This window comes from Folsomia candida, unplaced genomic scaffold (assembly GCF_002217175.1).
Source record: "Folsomia candida strain VU population unplaced genomic scaffold, ASM221717v1 Fcan01_Sc035, whole genome shotgun sequence".
Taxonomy (NCBI): domain Eukaryota; kingdom Metazoa; phylum Arthropoda; class Collembola; order Entomobryomorpha; family Isotomidae; genus Folsomia; species Folsomia candida.
Window position 1 is genome coordinate 1,338,192 of NW_019091227.1, and position 20,929 is coordinate 1,359,120.

General features: G+C 34.5%; 3 protein-coding genes across 3 annotated transcripts; 1 reads left to right on the top strand and 2 right to left on the bottom strand.

Moving 5' to 3' along the window:
• Positions 1-1,303: 1,303 nt before the first annotated feature.
• LOC118439401 lies at positions 1,304-11,168 on the bottom strand. The gene is made up of 6 exons (XM_035860678.1): positions 11,131-11,168; positions 8,891-9,027; positions 4,970-5,187; positions 3,714-4,580; positions 2,377-2,730; positions 1,304-1,599 (listed from the first exon to the last, which is right to left on the bottom strand). The coding sequence occupies exons 1-6, from the start codon at positions 11,166-11,168 to the stop codon at positions 1,399-1,401; spliced, it is 1,815 nt and encodes a 604-aa protein (XP_035716571.1). The 3' UTR covers positions 1,304-1,398.
• Positions 11,169-11,306: 138 nt separating this feature from the next.
• Positions 11,307-12,393, top strand: LOC110860909 (collectin-12). The gene is made up of 2 exons (XM_022110029.2): positions 11,307-11,518; positions 11,802-12,393. Exons 1-2 carry the CDS (start codon positions 11,452-11,454, stop codon positions 12,257-12,259), a joined length of 525 nt encoding a protein of 174 aa, XP_021965721.1. The 5' UTR covers positions 11,307-11,451; the 3' UTR covers positions 12,260-12,393.
• A 4,169-nt stretch (positions 12,394-16,562) lies between these two features.
• LOC110860908 lies at positions 16,563-20,368 on the bottom strand. Its single transcript, XM_022110027.2, has 5 exons — positions 19,832-20,368; positions 19,700-19,752; positions 19,014-19,170; positions 17,108-17,458; positions 16,563-16,811 (listed from the first exon to the last, which is right to left on the bottom strand). The coding sequence occupies exons 1-5, from the start codon at positions 20,330-20,332 to the stop codon at positions 16,611-16,613; spliced, it is 1,263 nt and encodes a 420-aa protein (XP_021965719.2). The 5' UTR covers positions 20,333-20,368; the 3' UTR covers positions 16,563-16,610.
• Between the last annotated feature and the right edge of the window lie 561 nt (positions 20,369-20,929).

The following is a 20,929-nucleotide window of genomic DNA, read 5'->3' on the forward strand; positions in this document are numbered from 1 at the left end:
AACTGGGTGAACTGATTCATTCCAAAACCTTTTGTCCCTATCTAAAATATTTTATGCAGTTCAGTCAAAATTTCTGCGATTCTTTGAACGGCGTATTGCGCCTACTTTTAGGCATGACCATTTCTGCAATTTTTTTGGCTATGCGGAAAATCTTGCAAATTAAGTGCTAAAAATATTTTTAAAAGTCCGTAAATTTACGAAATTTACGCATTTTACAATGTTACCAAGGCCTGTGTGAATTTCTTCGTTATTATTTTTTATGTACGTTAAACTTTGGCGACGTCTCAGTTTTTTTTTAGAAATTAACCACATAATTCATAGATTATTCAGATGCCAAGTCTCCAGTTGATAAGTATTTCCACCTTTTTAAAACTATTTATTAAGTATTAATTAATTACATTTTGTTATTTAACTTCTTAAAAATTACAAACATGACACCAGCAAAGTTTGCGTCATTTCGTCATTCTTCAAAATGAAGGATATCCTCGTTTCCTCCACCTCGAATGAAATTGAGACATTCACGTAGGTTTTAGTAACGTTGTAAAATTCGTAAATTCTGTAAACTTACAAACTTATAGAATTTTTCACGAAACTATTCTAAAATTTTGTAAAAGTCTGGAAATTTACGGAATTTACGAGCTTTACAAGGTTATTAAAGCCTTGTGAATTTCCTCGTTATGATTTTTTGATGTACGTTAAACTTTTGCCACGTCTCAGTTTTTATGAAGGAACACATAATTAGGAAATTTGCAAGATAGGTAGGTAAATTCGTGTACGTTCGCATTTTTCCCATTTTATTAACTATTATTTAACATACAGATATTTTGTTATCAAATAAATTTCGCAAAATTGCAAACACGACACGTTGTGTTAGACATTTCGTTTCCCGTTATAAATATACTTCCAACTGTATTAACTATTTACTAACTATTGATTAATTATATTTTGTTATTTAACTTTTTTAAAAATTACAAACACGACACGAGAAAAGTCTGCGTCATTTTGCCATTCTTTAAAATGGAAGATACCCCCGTTTCCCCCACGTCAACTGACATTGAGGCAATTCACATAGACATTGGTAACGTTGCAAAGTTCTTAAATTTTGTAAACTTTCAAACTTCTGGAATTTTCTACAGAAATATTTGTTAAATTTTGTAAAAGTCTGTAAGTTTATGGAATTTACGAGGTTACCAACTTGGTAATACCAAGGCCTGTGTGAATTTCCTCGTTATTATTTTATTTGATATGCGTTAAACTTCGGCGACGTCTCATTTTTTTAAGAAATTAACTACATCTTCATAGATTTTTCAGATGTCAAGTCTGCAATATAGAAGTACGTACAATTCTTTTATTTATTAGCTGTTAATTAATTACATCTTATTATTTAACTCTTAAAAATTACAAACACGACACAAGAAAAGCCTGCGTCATTTCGTCATTCTTTAAAATGAAAGATATCCCCGTTTCCTCCACCAGGGGACAAACATTACGAAGAAAAGTGGTCTCCGTGTATTCGTCCGTCGACTCAATGTCAAAAACGGGTTTTCCTGAAGATATGAATGTTCCCAATACGGCACAATTATTCGTTGCGGAACAGTTCTACATAAAAAAATAATAATCGCAATGGTTATTTTTTATAAAATTTGATATTGACGCAATTCACGCAGGCCTTGGTAACTGTAAAATTTATAAATTTTGTAAAATAATTTTACAAACTTTCAAAAAATCCTTCCTTGATTGGAGTGAGTTTACAAAATTTGTATGCTAATTTTCCTCATGCAAAATTATCTATAAGTTTACGGAATTTACAGATTTTATAAGTTCCCAATAAACTCTATCAATCAAATTGGCAATTCACGCAGGCATTGGTAGCTCTGAAAAATCCGTAAACGTTTACAAACATTTTTAAAGAAAAGTAGCTTACAAATTTTTGTAAACTTACTTACTGACAATCAGATCAAGGGTGTCTTTTATATATTTTTTAAATTTTGAGATGTTTTCATACCGATAAAAATTTAAACAAGGTTTTGTCTTGCTAATTCAACAAGAAAAGATCTATTGATGTCGTTTCGGTGTACTTGTGTAAAGTAAAATATAAGTGTACTAAATTAGAGTATTAAATGTTTATCTCTACTTATCATTTATTAATTGTTGATTGTTTGAATTTTGCACAATTTATAAAAACTATACAAAAATTTTACAAACATTTCTAAGGAAAATTTGCTTACAAATTTTTGTAAATTTGCTCAGATCGAGGGCGCTTTTTAATGTTGTAAAATTTTGTAAAATTATTTTACAAAATTTTCGGATTTTACAATCATGCCAAAACCTTGGTGAATCGCCTCATTATTTCATCATTTTTATGTAATTACTTACTTGAACAACGGCAAAATCAAAGTTCCCAACTAATTCGGAAACTTGACTGTGATCATTTTTTAATCCAGCCAACATTCCCAGATTTTTAATCTCTGCCGCGATCTCTCGATTGTAAACTAATTGATCTTCCGCCGTTAACGAAAATCCGGTCTGTGCCTCGAATCCGTTCAAATTATCGGTGTCCACGCCTTTGCACCCTTTTCGCTCCGCGGCCATGAATCGCTGCCTCATCAGCGGGATGAGCACATCGGTTTGACGGATATCCAACCATTTTTCACCCGGGTAGAGGGCATCGCTTCCGATCACTTCGGGCGGGAAATTACCCGCGTCAAGACGCCATTCCTCCCAAGCTCCCTGGAAATAAGTACACTGTTAGAAATCTGGTAATTCAGATACAATAAATAATTTGGTACAACACCTGTAGATTTTTACACTTGGTAAAATGTTCCCAAATTAGTACCGGTGTTTTGCCAAATTATTTATTGTATCGGAATTACCAATAAAAACACCGGTACTTATTTGGGAACATTTTACCAAGTTAAAAAATATTTTTTTGGAAATAATTGAGCAGACCATAGACCGGTAGCATACAAGCGAACATTATGTTTTTTTGCAAAATTAGGATTACGCTGTTAGAAATCTGGTAAAGTCAGGCAGGTAGTGATTTCGAAGTATTAAAGTTCTACCGCTTGGTACTAAAATTATACCTGACCGTAACTAAGTTGTATAAATGTACAAAAGTTACAAAGTTTATAAAACTTGCGGATTTTACAAAGTTACGAATGATTCGTAAATTGCGTCATTCTAAAGGTTGCAACGTATCTATAATATTATTAAAATATTGATCTGCGATACTTTTTACTTACGGCGCATTGCAGTTACAAGAAAAACCTACTCAAGTTTTCTGACAGGTTTTTATTGCTATGCTAACCTTGTAAATTTGTAAAAGTAAGTACTAACTTACTTTTACTTACTTTTAGTAATGAAGAAATTCACGCAGTCATATGTAATTTTGTAAAATCGGCACATTTTACAAAATAATTTAGCAAACTTTAAAAAAATAAAAAGATCTATGAAAGTTTACAAATATTTGTAACCTACATAATTTGCCTTAGAAATATTTGTAAACTTTTGGAAGTTTACAAATTTTACAGATTTTACAAGGATACCGTTACCAAGGCCTGCGTGAATTGCCTCAATGTAAATAACAAACTACAACTAAACCAAAATAATTTACAGGTGAATTTAATTTTCTAATGACATGCACATATCTATTTTGTAAATTATAATTATTAATACTCGAGCAAAAAATCGCAAAATTTCCATTATTTCCTTACCACATTCACGTAACACATCACCGTCCTTCCCGCCGCCGCATACTGGCTAATAATCGCCTGGGAAAGATCCAAATCCAGAAAAACATAGTCTCCAGGCGTATTATAAAATCGATCCACCCCGATCAAATAATCGAAAGAAAACGGTCCACTGCCATCTTCCCCTTCCGGACACAACGCTTCACTCACAGATTTCATCAAATACACCAAATCATCCCAATTTCCCGCCAAAAAAACTTTTCCCACATCGCCCCCCGTAATATCTAGAAGCTCCATCTCACTAACAAATTCCGTAATTCCGAGCGCATACAGCATAATTCCGTGCCCTCTCGCGGCATCGGCCTCCTCCTTCGTTTTATCAGGCTGATTTGAAATCCCGTCCGTAATGACGATCAGATGTTGCGGTTTGGCGCGCGTATTATTTCGGAGGGATTCGGCAGCCACCGCGATTCCTCGGTCGGTCGGGGTGGGACCGGCGTGATACCGGGCGGACAGGATGGCCTGCACGATTTCGTCGGTGGATTGGCCACTGGTTAGATCGATGACGGTTTCGACCCCTTCTGAGTAGACGATCAGACCGAATCGGGTTTCGGGGTGGGATGTAAATGCGGTGGAAAGGTTGGCCACGAAGGATTTGACGGTTTGGTAGTTGTCGAGGCCGATGGAGCCGGAGGAGTCGAGAACGACGATAAGGTCGAGGGTGGAGGTGCAGGGGACGACAGGGTCGGGAGGGGGGAGGGTGGTGGTGGTTGGTGTAGTTGTAGTTGGTGTGGTCGTGGTGGGGGTGGTTGTAGTTGGAAGGGGTGTAGTCGATGTGGGGGGTGATGACGACCCAGTAACGGGGGGTGCCGTGATCGATGTAGTGTTGACCTTTAATTATTTACAAGGAAGTGAAAAGTCGCAATATACATTTAAAATTAAGCGCCATAATTTACAACGTTTAAAAAATTTTGTAAAATTTTTAGCTTGAAATGCATAGAAATTTGCAAACCAGAAAAATACATGGGTCGAAATGATAATTCTCCTACCACAATTCACTTTATTGCGGCCACTCATGTCAAACTAAGAATTTGCAACGTTTACAAAATTTTGCAAAACTTTATACTTGAAATGTATACGAATTTTTTGACTAAAATAAAAACGCCGAAAAATGTATCACTGAAAATAATTTGAAGAGTTTGCAAAAGTTTGCAAAGTTTTCATACAAATTTGGAAACAAAGGAAAAAATACATTTTGTAATATCAAAAAAATCTCATACCTCGCAAATATATCGGAGCGTTTCCGTGTCATCTACAGAACTCCATCCGGCCGAAAACTGATTCGTGTGGACCAGAGCGATCCTAGTTCGACCGTTTGGAAAAGGCGAGGGCTGACCTTCGAGCCAGGCCGTGTACGTCAGCGGCGACCCGAACGAGGCGGCCCACACGTACTCCTGGTTCGTAATGACGTATTGCCCACTCGTCCAAAAGGTCGAACCTATTTATGTACATATTACCAATTAAACAACGAGACAATTCAAGCGGACCTTGGTAACTTTGTATGTAAGGTCTGAGGGTATTCATTATTTCTTCGTATCCTTAGTATTCTTCGTATCGTAAAATACTTACGACGCTTATGAGATTTTGTAAGCGTCGTAAGATTTTCTCATCGAAAATCACGTTACTACGCTTACGATTTTTACTAAACCTGACCCCTTGTTTTTTCTTCGTAAACTATTTTACGATACTACGGATACGAAGAAATAATGAATACCCTCTCTGTAAATTTACAAAATTTTACACATATTTCTAACGAAAATTATTTTTCAAAATTTTGCAAACTGTGTACATTTTGCAAAATTACGTTACAATCTGTCATAAAATTTCATTTTATAAAATATATTTCATAAAATACAGACACTGAGGCAATTCACGCAGTCCTAGATAATTTTGTTAATAGCTCTTACAAATATTTTTCAGGAAAATTAGCTTCAAAATTTTTGTGTAAACTTACTCAGCGTTCCTTTCTTTTGTAAAAGTTTGTAAAACTACTTTGTAAAGGATTTTACAAAGTTACCAAGGACTGCGTGAATTGCTTTAATAATCGTTTAAGGTAATTTTTCGCTAAGCTAAAGAGGTTCACACGTTAAATTTACACACAAGTTGTAAGGCGTTATCATTTTGTATAAACTATTTTACTAATTTTACAGGTTTTACAAGTTACTAATGATTGCGTGAATTGCCTAAATATTGACGTAAATTAGTAATAAGCTATACAAGTATCGAGACAGAGAAAAGATTGATTCCTTGCAGAAATTAAAACAACAGGCAGTATATAACTGTTAAATTTTTGTAAAACTACAAAAATTTTAAATTGTATGTAATACAATTTACAAAATTTGAACTAACTTACTAATTAATGTTTTAATTATTTTTTGTATTTCAGATAAGTTATGACATTTAGAAGAATTGTTGTATTTTGTAATTTTACCCTCTTCCTCCAACATGTTACATTTTCTAATTTAGTAAGACAACTCTTTCTTCAAATTATTATTGGCATGAAAATTCTCAAAATTTGTCAAATCCACAAATTTCAAGTTTTCTCAAGCACAATAATTACTTAGAATGTCAGTTGTTTGTAAGTTTTGTAATTGTATCACATAATTTTACAAAAATTTAACAATATAAGAACATTATAAAAATTTTAGTAAGCACTTTTTTCAAGTTAGTAATCAATCGTTTTAGTGTCTTCATAGAGAGCAGAGACAAAGTATCAGGACACTTGGTAGTTTCAATAGGAAAGTGGTAAAAAATGGTCGTAGGAATCTGAAATTTTTATAGAATATGGTACATATATCCAGCCACACCTGACAAAAATTTCATACGTTTTCCTGGAACAATAAATTTCCTACATAAGTTCAAAGCGAGGAAGTCGAGAAACGATTTTTTTGTAAGTACCAAAATTTGAGTTACAAAGACTCGTAGAAGACCTGACTAAATTTCAAGGAAGAAAGGTTTGGCCGTGAAAAAATTAAAATATACACACAAAAGTATGGAGAATCCGAAAATGTCAACTTCAAAAAGCCACCACAAGAAAAAATCACCATACTGACCCCTTGAAAATGAAAAACGATTAAGTTTATTTTTGGAAAATGCCGCTCCACGTTTGTGTCTGATGCGGCCATGAAGTCGAAGATTAATCCAAACTATGCGCATCATATGAAGGCTCCTAAGTTGTGGGTCAAAGCGTATTCAAAAAAATCTGCAGCAAAGAATACGGAATGTCAAGAAAAAATGATGAACACAAGCCCTTCCAAATTTTACAACAAAATTTCACCAAAACATTTGGTAATTGGCGACGAGTCTTACGTCTTCAAGAACGTGACATAAACTCCGGGAAGGTAATTTTTCATGGGAAATATATGTCTCAACTGAAAACCGAAGAGAAATAAAAACGTTTTTCAAAATTTATCAAGAAATCTTAGGTTTGGCAGGCGTTGGGCCAATTTTGGCATTTTTCGGACCCTTCAGTTCAAAAGGGGTGTGAGAACGCACAGGTTTATTTTCAGAAAAATGTGATAGGCCGTCGGATTCCTTTCATCATGGAGTACAATAAAATATAAAATGCAATTTTTTGGTCCGCCCTTGAAACAATCTACAATGCAACAACTACCAAGGAAGAAATCGAAAAAAAATTCAGTTTGACGTTGAAAAATGAAAGTCTCACATTCAACACTTATTATACCCCAATAAAAAAAATTGGGATATATGTAAGAAGACATACTCCCAGCTTTGTGAAACAGTCGAAATTTAAAGAAAATTTTGGTTACGGAGGGAGAAAATTAACAATGAAGTTGCAAAGTCTTCCGAAAAAGCATAAATGGCGGGCGCGACGAAAAATACTAAAAACAAAGTGGGTAATGTCTCGTTCCTTCACGAATCCCTAACGTTAGTAATGTTTACAACATCATACAAAAAATTGAGATTTCGAAAAATCATTTTTGACCATTTTGAGGCCGAATTACCTAGTGTCCTGATACTTTTTCTCTGCTCTCTACGTCACTTTAACTACTAAGCCACTATTTGGAGATAGAAATTGAGTAACTCAAATTGTTAATTTTTGTTTAGCTGACAATGTAGGTCTCCCAAGGTATGCTCACAGATTTGGGCCAAACTAGCGTCAATCGATCACAAATATAATTAGCATGAAATTTGCAAATAGAACTATCTGCCAATGCTCAAGTTTAGCGGAGATATTTGCATAAAAAGAGTAGAAAACGCACCCCCAAGGCTGGGAAATTTTTCACTTTCCAAATTGCTGCGCATTTTTCCCGCTTTGGATGCAAATATCTCCGCCAAACCTGCGTATTGGCAGATAGTTCCGTTTGTAAATTTCATACTAATTATATTTGCGATCGATTGACGCTAGTTTGGTCCAAACCTGTGAGCATACGTTGGGAGACCTCCATTATGAGTTCTGTAAATTTTGGTTTTTAGTTGCAAGAAATTTTAAAATCTTCGAATTTGTATAATTTCTAAGATTGCATATTCCTAAATTTGTAAATTAGTAAAATTATTAATTATTAACCCGTTTCCGTTTCTTCCCAATTTGTATCTAAGAAAGTGTAGCTAATTAAAATGTAATGTACATTAAGTTAGGCATTTAACTATTACACATTTTCATTCTTTCTTATAATTTAATGAGAAAATTCAAGCAAGCCTTGGTAACTTTGTAAAATCCGTAAATTCAGTAAAGTTACAAACTTTTACGAAATTTTACAAATATTTATGAGGAAACTTAGCCCACAAATTTTTGTAAACTAAATCATGCTTTATTCGATAAAAATGTGCATGATTATCTTACAAGATTTAACGGTTTTACAAAGTTACCAAGCACTGGGTAAATTGTCCTTGTTTTTGTTAAAGATTGTAACATAATTTTACAAAATTTACACAGTTTACAAAAATTGGAGTTAATTTATAAATATTTCTGAGGAAACTTAGCTCAAAAATTTTTGTAACCTTACTCCTCAGATCTATTTTGTAAAAGTTTGTACGAGTATTTTACAAAATGAACCGATTTTACAAAGTTACCAAGCCCTGCGTGAATTGTCTCAATAATTATTAAAATAACTAATAATGTTTTTAACGTTTTTAATAACAACTTTACTATCATGTCAATTTTCCTAATTACTACTTACCCCCACTTCCACGTCGCTCGAGCCATTCATTAATTCCGACTGCTTCCTCTTCCGTTTCGATCGAGACGAGGTGACCACCGGTGCCAAACGTATCGATGCAATCTTGTATGACGGCCGACCATATTCCGGAGAAAGCACTGGAATTTATTTTAATATGGCCTTGATTTTTATGCTCATTTTACATGCACTCTGAATACAAATGAGTAAAATTTACCCAAGATTGGGTAAAAAAGAGGATGACACAACCTAAAGGTACAATTTGCAAAAATTTGACCAAAGTTGTGCAAAATTTGTCCAACGGGTGGATAAATTTGTTCACAACGTTGGCTAATTTTGACCTTTTCGTTGTGTAATACTCTTTTTTTTACCCAACCTTGAGTAAATTTTACTCATTTGTATTTAAAGTGCGATGCTTACATATACATACACCCTAAATAATTTGGAGACAAATCGTCACCCACACGGTACTATATTTTTGGGTAATATTAAGAACATGTTCTGTGACAAAAGTTTTGTCACCAAACGGAAAACACGCAAATCAAAAACTCATGCACCAATGATACACTATTTTTCTAATTAAAAAAACTGAAGATTTTTTTTATTTCTGTATCTGAATAAGATTATTTTTTCATGTGTATTAATTTTTCGATTCATGTCGTCAAGACTTTTTGGTGCACGAGTTCTTGACTTATTTTCCTCATCTAGGTGATAAAACGTTTCCGTAATCATTACCCGAAAATGGAAGACTACAGTAGGCTCTAAATAATTTGGGGACAATCGTTCCCTGTGGAGGTACTACCTCTATGTTTGGGTAATGATTCCGGAAATGCTTTATCGCCCAGGGAAAATAAGTAAACAAAAGAAAAACTCATGGCTTGAAGTCGTTATTAAAAATTTGGTACTTTCATGAAAAATTCTTATAGTATTTAGATACAAAAAAATCAGAAGTGACAAAATAGCGTCCCATTCAATACATGCGTTTTTGTCTCGTGTTTTCCATGATGTCAGAAAACTGGTATAGTCAGGCAGTTATTGGTTTCTCGGTAGTAACGTTGCTACCGCTTGATATTAACATTATACCGGTTCGTAAAAAAAATCTTCCTACCAAACTGATAAAACTTTAATACCGAGCTATTACTACAGGGTATCAATACCACTTTAGTAGAATTATATATGAATACCGCTTGGTATTATTTTAATACTGGATTTCTAAGAGTGCAATTAAAATTGTTGCATCTCATTTCCTTACCTGGCATAATATCGCGACTATTCAAATCCTTGTCGCATCGAGCCTAGATACTGGAACCTGTCCTCATCTGGAATTTATAAAGGGAACAAACCTTTGTAAAAATATTTACATAATTTGATTTGATAAATTTTCAAAAAATACCACTTTGACCCAAAGCGCTGCTATCCAACAATAAGGTAATTAAGGCGGCAAAGTAGAGTGACTTCATTGCAAAAAAGCAATTCTTTTATTCTAATTTAATCAAACCTTTCACTCGGAACAAGGGAATGAATGTTAAAAAGTCTGAATAATATTAACTCTTTATATATTTGCCAATTACATGCGAAATTAATTTAAACCAGCAAATTTACAATGTTAATTCATACTTATGTAAACATCAATACTCTGGCGCACTTACGACACAGTTGACAGTTTATAAAAACCTACATTTGTAAGTCTTTAATTAAACGAAATATGTATGTATTGCGAAATAAGGTGGAATTTTGCACATGTATAAATTGCACAACACACTTAGTCCGAAATTCTGTCAACTTTACACTCTAAAAAAAGTTGTACTAAATTTGCCCAACCTTGAGTAAAAAAGAGGATGACACAACAGTCGAGGTAAAATTTGTCCAACATTGAGTAAAATTATGATGATGATGCACCTTGTTCGCACAACGTTGGGCAAATTTTACTCAATTTTGGACAAATTTTACCTCGACTGTTGTGTCATCCTCTTTTTTACTCAATTTTGTTTAGAGTGTATCCTTGTCAAATCAAACGTGATGGATGTGAAGGTAATACTACTTTAAATTGCACATTATCATCACACCTCCCTGGAAATTATGTACATCTCATCCTCAGGTGTCAAATGAATGATTAAGGAAAAATTTCGTTGAATTCTAGTAATCTTTGTTGACTCAAAGTTACAAATCACAAATCTCACCTCGCCTCATCTACCTAGATAAGTGGTCCAAATAGAACGGTGTATCTATGTGTGTACACACACCTCTTGTCAATAATTGCTTGCCCAATGGTCTTATCCATTGATCAACTCGGACATGAATGACAGTACACGGCCGTTTGATAAAAAAGGGAAGAAAATTCAACGAATTTTCGGACACTGTTTCATACTCGGACCTTTCTTGATTGACAGGTGGCTCTGAACTTGAATGTCAAGTGGAGCACAGAACTGAAACGCTACAACCTATGTACTTCGGAGGGAGAGGGGTATAAAAAGAGAAAAAATTTGACCAATATGGCACACTCAATTATTACTGCGAAAATAAAGTAAACTGCAATAGCCTGCTAATTAAATCAATAAAATAAAATGTCACCTCTTCTCGGACTAATTCTGCTTGTCGGGCTCACAGTCGCTTCACCGGCGGCAAAAGATGGTAACGAAATATTGACAAAAATTCACTCAGGTCTTGGTAACATTGTAAAATCAGTAAATTACGTAACCTTCTTTGCAAACTTGTACACAATTTTGCAAATATTCCTGAGGAAAATTAGTTTATAAATTTTTGCAAACTTGCTCAGATCAAGGGCGTCTCTTTATTTTGTACAACTTTATAAAATTATTGTCAAAACTTACAAAGGTGCCTAGATTTCTGCATGAATTGCCTCATTTTCAATTTATATTTCTAAACTATTAAAATTTTCCAATTTTGTTTTCAGTCCAGAGATTCGAATATCTCGGCTCGCTCCAAGTGCCATCTACCCAACCGGGCCGTCAGTTTGAAGAGCATCGCTACTACGCTTCCGCTTTTTCCGGCATTTGGCAAGCCGCCATTCAAGATTGTCAAGACACTTTCGGTCCAAATGGTCACCTCGTCTCGATCGAGTCGGAAGCCGAGGCTAGCGGGCTGAACGAGTGGATTGAACGGCGGGGCAGCGGGGGGTCCTCGTTTTGGACGAGTGGTCAATACGTCATCACGAGCACGACGTGGATGTGGGCGTCCGTTTTTGGATCCCCGCTCAGCTACACGGCTTGGATGGAGGGCGAGCCGACCCAGTTCCCGAATGGACGCCATCGTATCTCTTTGGTCCACGTGAATCAGTTTTCGGCCGGGTGGAAGGCCACGTTAGACTCGGAAACGATGCGATACGTTTGCGAATTTCATGTTCAACCTTAAATTAACCATTGGGTATTATTTCTATGAATTAATTGCGAAATTCGCAATTAATTCGCAATTCCATTAATTCACATTAATTAATGTTGAAAGAAAATAAATAGCGAACATTTTAAATTGTTCCAAAAAGTTAAAAATTATTAAAAAATTCGGAAAAATCTGCTTTGAAATCTGCTTATGAAAAATCATAAGTTTGCGAATTGTATGTTCAACCTGAAGTAAATTGTTGGGTATTATAATTATTGCGAAATTAATTGCGAAATTCGCTTGGAAGAAAGTACATTAAATTTTGAATTACAAACTTAATAATAATTGAAAATTCCTTAAAAATTCGTTTACAAATCTACAAAATCCTTTAGACTCGTTATGAAATGAGTTAATTACGTCAATTAAAGAAAACAAATTTAAACTAAAGCTTAATAATTACTGGGTTTAGTGTTGAATATCGTTAAAAATTATGGAAAATTCAACATGAAAATGTATAAAATCTTATAAGAATCGAGGATTAAATACTTCAATAAAAATAATTGGTTTCCTGACGGCTTCAAAGTGAAGCATAAATTGATCTTTTGATAAAAATAAATTTATGACAGACTTATGATCATTGTAAGGTTTAATGCATAATATTACATAATAAATCCATACCTTATAAAAATAGATTCTCGCAACCACTTGACTTCCTACGTTGACTCACTGACCTATATATTTTTGCTCCATTGACCCATCATTATTTGCAATGCAGGACAAACTCAAGTGGACAAAATTAAATTGGTGGATTGCATTCCACAAATAAATATAAAGTACTTGACTTGAATAATGCATAAACGGATCAATCAATTGAATCTGTTTATGTACACAAGGTAAACATTTATTTAACAAGGATGCTCCTGTCAAGATAAAAATTTAGCAAAATTTTCGGCGAAATTTTGAGTTGAGTTACTCAATCCAAAATTTGTTGACATACACAACCTGCGTATGTCAACAATCGATCACTTCGTTATCCTGGTGCATAAATAATGTCAAGTGGGCATAATAAACTACTGTAAATATAGAGTAAAAGTGATGATCATCCGTATGAGAATGGTTAAATGCAGTAGAACAAGTTAATCTCTGGTCAGGTTTAGCTCAAATTTTGTCCAAATGTGACATCGAAAGTGTGTCTTGAGTCAATTTCAAAAGTATGAGAAGACCGGATGACATGTAGGTGAATGTGATAATTTGCACCATTCTTTTAAATGGTTGTACTTAGAGTGGTAAACTTTTGATGAAAAATTACTTCATTAAGCTCCACCATTTTGCTTTTAATCACATTTTTAACACAATTTATCGAAAATCAAAGACATACTAATATTTGGTCATAGAGGTTCACTTAATTTTTAACAAAATTTATTCCGGCGTTTAACTCACAAATTAAGGCAATTCATTGGGAACTTTGTAAAATAATATGACAAACTTCTACAAAATGAAGAGACGCCTTTGATCTGAGCAAATTTGCCCAAAGTTATTAGCTAATTTCGCTTAGAACTACTTGTAAAATTATGTAAGGGTTTGTAAGTACGGATTTTACCGCTTCTACAAAATTACTAAGGACTGCGTGAATTTAGTCAATATTTAAAATTTTATTTAGATTGCTGACAAAGTTCTCTTCCGAGAGATATCCATTCCTCCTCTCTGTTTTCATCCCCGATTGATGTACTATTTACCTAGAATGTTTACATGATTTAAACATATTAATAACTTTTTTCACCACTATTTAATTCATATTGAGGCAATTCACGTCAGTCTTCGTAACCACGTAAACTTACGAAACTTGCAAACTTTTTATGCAACTTGGGAGCATTTCGATGGCAATTTTTCCTTACGAAGTTACAAAAGCTTACGAAGATGAACGGCATGTTTTTCGTTCGTAGGTTGATCTTCGTAAGTTTACGTGGTTACGGACGTACAAAGGCTGACGTGAAATACTTCATTTTCTTACTCGCACCTCACAAATGTACCGGAAAATCTCACTGTCATACTTCGCACTCCACCCGGACGTGAACTGATTGCGATGGACGAGAACAATTCTGTGATGATTGTTCGGAAGTGAGACGGGTTCACCACTATTCCAGGCTGTAAAATTTACATATTTCCCAAAACCTGACGCCCACATCCAATCTGAATTAATGTTAACGTATATCCCACTCGTCCAGTATGTGGCACCTGGAAAATATTGAGGCAATTCATTCACGCAGTCCTTGGTAACTTTGCAAAATCGTACTGTTTCTAAAATAATTTTCCAAACTTTTACAAATATAAAATGACACCTTGACCTGAGTAAGTGTACACAAATTTGTAAGTTAATTTTCCTATGAAAATGTTTGTAAAATTTTTGTGAATGTAGACAAGTCGTGGATATTACAATGTTACAAAGGCCTGCGTGAATTAAATTTCAAGGAAGAATTAAAATTTTAATTGTTAGAGTTTAATGCCAAACTTAATGTGTTGTATGTTTTGGTTAAGTACTTTTTGTGAGATTCTTCTCTGGTTAGGCTTTCACGTTAATAAATCAGAAAATTTTGAAGTTGTAAAAATAAAATTTTTCTTGACAGCTTCTTATCGTATTGAGCAGTTAAAAATTTTCACGACACGTGGTCACACAGCATGCTTCTTGGCATTTAGTTGAATGTATTTTTTTGTGAATTGCTAGAGTCACAGATATACTCCGTACCGGTATTGATTTGGTAGTAATTTCATACCCGGATTGGTAATAGTTTGTTTCTGAGTGGTAAATTTTTATTACAACAACCACAACATTACTGGCCGGTTATTACCAGTGCTGGTGGAGTCACATATTTATGCACACCGGCCAGTAATAATTTAATACCAGTTTCCTAAGAGTATAGTAATTATATACGGAAAGAGTACGGCATCTTACCCCCACTGCCACGTCGTTCCAGCCATTCATTAATCCAGAGGGCTTCCTCCTCCGTTTCGATCGAGACGAGATGACCAGCCGGGCCGAACGTGTCGATACAATCTTGAATAGCGCTGCACCAAATGCCAGGAAAGGAGGAGGCGTAGTAACGCCATTCTTCGAAATTGTCACTTATCGAGGAGCCAAGATATTCGAATCGAGGATGGTCAACTGTTTAGAGGAAGAAGATTCAATAAAGTAATTTTTATGCAGTCCTTGGTAACTTTGTAAAATCCATAAATTCTGCAAACTTACAAAGTTTTACAAAATGTCTCAAATATTTCTAAAGAAAATTGGCTTATAAATTTTTGCAAACTTGCTCAGATCAAGGGCGTGTTTTTACATTGCAAAAAGTTTACGAATTTTACAAAGTTGCTAATGGCCAAGCGCTGCTTGAATTCCTAATATTCACATTAAAGGTTTTTCTTTTGAAATAAAATTGAACGTACCATTTTGTCCCACAACGTAATAAAGACTTATGAATAATACCGTGATGAAGAATGTCATGATTCTGCAGGTATAAATAATCATAAATTTGCAGAATTTTCCACTATTTGCAGTGTCAGTTTGATTGATAAGGTAAAAATGAGTGACCTTGTTTTCAAAATTTTGTAAGGCTATAGTTAATTACGCAAATGAACAAGGATAATTTTTCGATTTAAGCACTCAGGTGCATATTTGTATGTGTGGAAATGATTGACAGAAAATAATCTAACAATTTGTCAACACTCAAACGAGAACGAGAGGGTTGAATAAGTATTTATTTATATACGCTGTTCATCATTCAAGGTGAAATGCTTTGATAAGACGGGACAAATTTCGTTGAAAATTTACTACTTGACACACGAGGCCACCAGACATTAAGTAGAATCTTGACACATGACGAAATCTGACGAATGGACTATTTCGCAAATAAATATGTGTACATAGTACGCAAATATTACACTCTTATGTAGGAAACTGGTATTAAATTACTGCTGACCGAAATTCAAATATATGACTCTACCGGTACGGTAACATATAACCGGCATTAGCTTTTAGTAATGTTGTGGTAATAACAAATTTACCAATCAGAAACAAACTGCTACCAAGCTGGTAGTAAGTTATTACCCAATCAATTCCAGTAAGGTGTATAAGAATATGTGACTCTACCAGATTTTAGCAGTGTAAGATTTTCGATCCCCGATCTTTTTACTTCCAGGAAACGGAATTTTAAATGTGGAAACTTTAAAAAGATACTTATCTGTAGTCGAATGAGTGATAAATTTAACGTAAATTATGCATTATTGCATAAATATTTAAATGAATCAAATTAAATGCAATTAGTAATTGATGAATTAAATATGTAAATAAAACATGTAATCGTATTTTATTTATTGTTTTACTTAATTGCCTATTTTATACACAAGCCACACGAAAGTTTTCATCCATGTCGAAATTTTTGAGGATGAAGGAAACCCCACTAATTTCCCCCAAAGGGCAAACATCCTTTATAAAAGTGCTCTCTGTATACTCGCCGGTAAATTCGATCGAGAAAACGGGCTTATTTTCCGATATGAAAACGTCAAAATAATCACATTCGTTGTAGGCGGCACATTCCTGAAAAAAAATTCAAGTGTACGAGTTAAATGCCAACATTAATATGTATCATGATTTAGTTTTATTTAAGTAATTTGCAAGATCAAGATTCGACTTTACAAATGTTACCAATTCACGCGTGAATTGCCTCATTGCAAAATCCGGACATTTGGTAACCTTTTTTGACCGGGGAAACTTCCCAAAAATTCATTTGCTTTTATTTTCTTAGAAATGTTTGCAAAACATTTACAGAATTTGCGGATTTTACAAAGTTACCAAGTCCTCCGTGAATTTTTAATTTGTTCTTAAAAAATTACCAGAACAGCGACCAAGTCAAAATACGGGAGAAGACTGAAGGCTTGCTGGTGCGCATTTTTTAGTCCTGCCAGCATTCCAAGCACTTTAATTTCCTGCCCGATATAAATATTGTACTCGAGTTGTTCCTCTTCGGTGATCGGGAATCCGGAATCTTCCAGCCAGGCGTTCATGTTGTCCGCGTCGATGCCGTGACACCCCTTGGCCGCCGCGGATCTGAACCGTTCCCGCATCAGGGGCAGGATAACGTCCGTGTTTCGAATGTCCAACCACCTTTCTCCCGGCCAGGCGACATTGCCGAGAGCACGGGATGGAAAATTGTCCGCGTCCGGACGCCACATTTCCCACAAACCCTGACAAAATGACAAGTTTCCAGAAAAATAAAATAAAGTTTTCCAAAATTGCAATAAGTCAATTCACCCTAACTTTTGAAATCCGTATCTTTTTGCAAAATAATTTTTATAAAATAAAGAGATGCCCTTGTTCTCAACACGTTTACAGCAATTTGTGAGCTAAACTTTCCTTCGAAATATTTGCAAAAGTGAGAATTGTTCGCGTTCGGACGCCCTGACAAAGTTACCAGAAAAATTAAATAAAATATTGCAAAATTACAAAATTCAAGCCAACTTTTAAAATAAGTGATTCTTGTAAAATGATTATAGAAACTTTTACAAAATAAAAGGATGCCCTTTATCTGAGCAAATTTAGAAAAATTTATGAACTAATTTTCCATCGAAATATTTGTCATATTTGTAAAATTTTGTAAGTTTACGGATTTTACAAGGTTATTAAGGCCTGCTTGAATAATTTCCTCATTAAATTTCAAGGCAGAATTAAAATTTGTAATATTAAATGCCAAAGTTAATATTATTACATATATTTTAATTCGTGATACAAATTTTTTTAGATGTATAAATCATTGCGATTATATTTTTGAAATTTGAAAATTTTGTTTATTTTAAAGCCAATACAATTCTAAAGAATTCTTTGGCATTGAATACTTATTGTGATGAGGACTATAAATTAATTTCACTTTTTTTTGGAAACTTAGGAGATCAAGGGCGTCTTTTTATTTTGGAAAAGTTCGTAAAATTATTTACAAAATTTAGGGATTTTATAAAATTGCTGATGACTATAATTGCCTCATTATTTTAGCGATTCATAATTTACAAGGTTTTCCACATGGCAAAAAAACATTATGGTAGAAAGACAGGTAAGAATTTTTGTAACTGCAGTAAGCCGTTTAAGCAGCGTTTTGAACAGTTTATCAAAATTTGAGATGTGGCTGCTTGGAATGTAAATTATGCTTTGAAAGAATAATTTTTTTTCTAATAAAATTTTAATGCATTCTAATCCTGAATTTAATCACAAATTAGCGCGTTTGTAACCCAGTAACTAAACGTGTACAGTAGTTTCCGCGATTAAAAAAATTCACGTGAATTACATTTCCAAAAAGTACAAAATCTATTAATAGATTTCCTAGTAATAACTTTTTTTAAATGTTAACATTACATGTAACACAACTTTCGCAAGGCAACTTTCATTTTTTTTGCAACTGCTATACGCCGATTGAAACATCGCAGCGTATTTAAACAGTTAAACGAAAATTAAGATCCTGAATGTCAGTTTCATAATTATTTTATAAAAAAATAAAAAATAAAATTTCAATCCGGCTAATCTTAAATTTAATTAAAGCTACTTCTTTACCAGATAGTAACCCAGTAAACTTCTCGTCACACATAAGCTTGCATCGTGACCTTATAAAACATAAATACATACAGTTTCCGTACCGTTTCCGTTTCCGTTACAGGATTACAAAAATTGGTAAAAGTTTATAAAATGGTTTTATGAGTTACAAATGGCTGCATTAATTGTCTAAACTTTGCAAAATTACAAGGTTTAACTTACCACGTCGACATGACACATGACCGTTTTTCCAGCTGCTCTATACTGCCAGATGACATTTAGTGGGAGGTCGTAATCTATGAAGACAAAGTCCCCTCCCGTCTCGACAAAGGTGGTCACTCCGAGGAGATAATCGAACGAGTAAGGGCCACGACCTGGTCTATGGGGATAAATGAGACGAAGGATTATTCTCAAAATTAATTAGCAATTCACGCAATCATTGGTAACTTTGTAAAATTCGTAAATTTTTCAACATAATTTTACAAACTTTTCGAAAATAAAAGACGCTCTTGATCTGAGTAAACTTGTAAAAATTTAGGAGCTAACTTGCCTTAGAAATATGCGTAAAAGTTTATAAGTTACTGGATTTTACAAAGTTATCTAGCACTGTGTGAATTGTGTCAAAGTCTGTGTTTTATGAAATTTTATGAAAGATTTTAACGTAATTTTACAAAATTTGCAAATACAGATTACTGGAATTTTTAAGAATTTGGAAAGTCTTCACGTCAATAAAAAAAATCTCAATCAGTTATTTAAACTAACATGTTTAAGATCTGGTCGACTTGATACCGAAATCTTCTTTTGAAAAAATGCGAAAATTGTGTTAAAATTTGTAAGTTTCCGGATTTTACAAAGTTACCACGTGAATTTCCAGTTCAATGAAATACGATCTGTGCATAAGTACGTACTTGAATGTCGTCGTCGGTGGTGGCGTCGTTGTAGAAATATCTTCCGCCGGACTCTATTAAATACATTATTTTTTCAAATAATTTTCAAAATTTGCTAAATATTTCTTATTTCATTTTTTTATATTGCCTCACCTCACAAATATACCGGAGTATAATCGAATCATCCTGCGACATCCACGAGGACGGTGACTGACTCACATAATTCAGGGCTAACCTCCTCCTCGAATTACTCGAGTCAGGCTGCCCCACCCCCCAATTTGTATACGCGGAAAAATCCACCCCCTGATTTCCCGTCCAGTACCACTCCTGCCCCACGCCCGTTGCCGAACCGCTCGTCCAATAGCGTCCCACCATCGCGCCTCGGGAATCAAGCCATTCCGAAATCCAATCCGATTCCACTTGCGTCTCGATATTGAGCAGGGTCCCATTTTCGCCCAGGATGGCGAGACAATCCTGCGCCGCTATGACCCACACGGTCGCGACGGAGCTGGCGTAGTAGTTGGACGCTCCGGGGGCCGTGCCGGGGTGGAAATAGCCATTTTTTGCAAGGGTGGTCGTGGTAGTTTTGCATGTGCGAATAATCAGTAGCAGGAGTAGCACTATTGCAAATTTTGGGGAGGAAATTGGTCCCATTCTTTTGGACAGGGGTGTATTTTGTTGTAGGTGTGATGAGAGGGTAACCACTACTGGGCTTGGGGAAGGATAAGGTGGAATAATTTATGTATGTGACCATGCATATCTGTAGTATCGATAAGGTGAAATTATTGGGTTATCAATCAAAGTCATAATGCATAACGTAGACAAATTGCATTGATTAAACATACATTCATAATGTTATTTATGAACAAATTGTAAGTAATACACTTTAATTGGGATGTAATGTGACGAAACAAGAAATTTCTTAAATGTTAAATTTTACACAGTTTGGTAACAAAATCGTCACCTTTTGTAAATATGTCTGCATAATTTATACCGATTGGGTGGATTTTTGAAATTCATATTTCAAATTTTGAAGTAAACATTTTTTTCACTTGTTATGCATTCCAGTAAAATAATTTTTGAAGCAAACATCAACCGAATTTAATTTTACTGAAAAAGTAATTTGGTCACAATATTTACAATTTATTTCAACGATATTCTAGCACAGAGGAATAAATTGCAGTTTTTACACTTAGGTATCTATCTTTCGTATAGGCATTACTGAGGGTTAGGCAAGATTATAGAACGTGT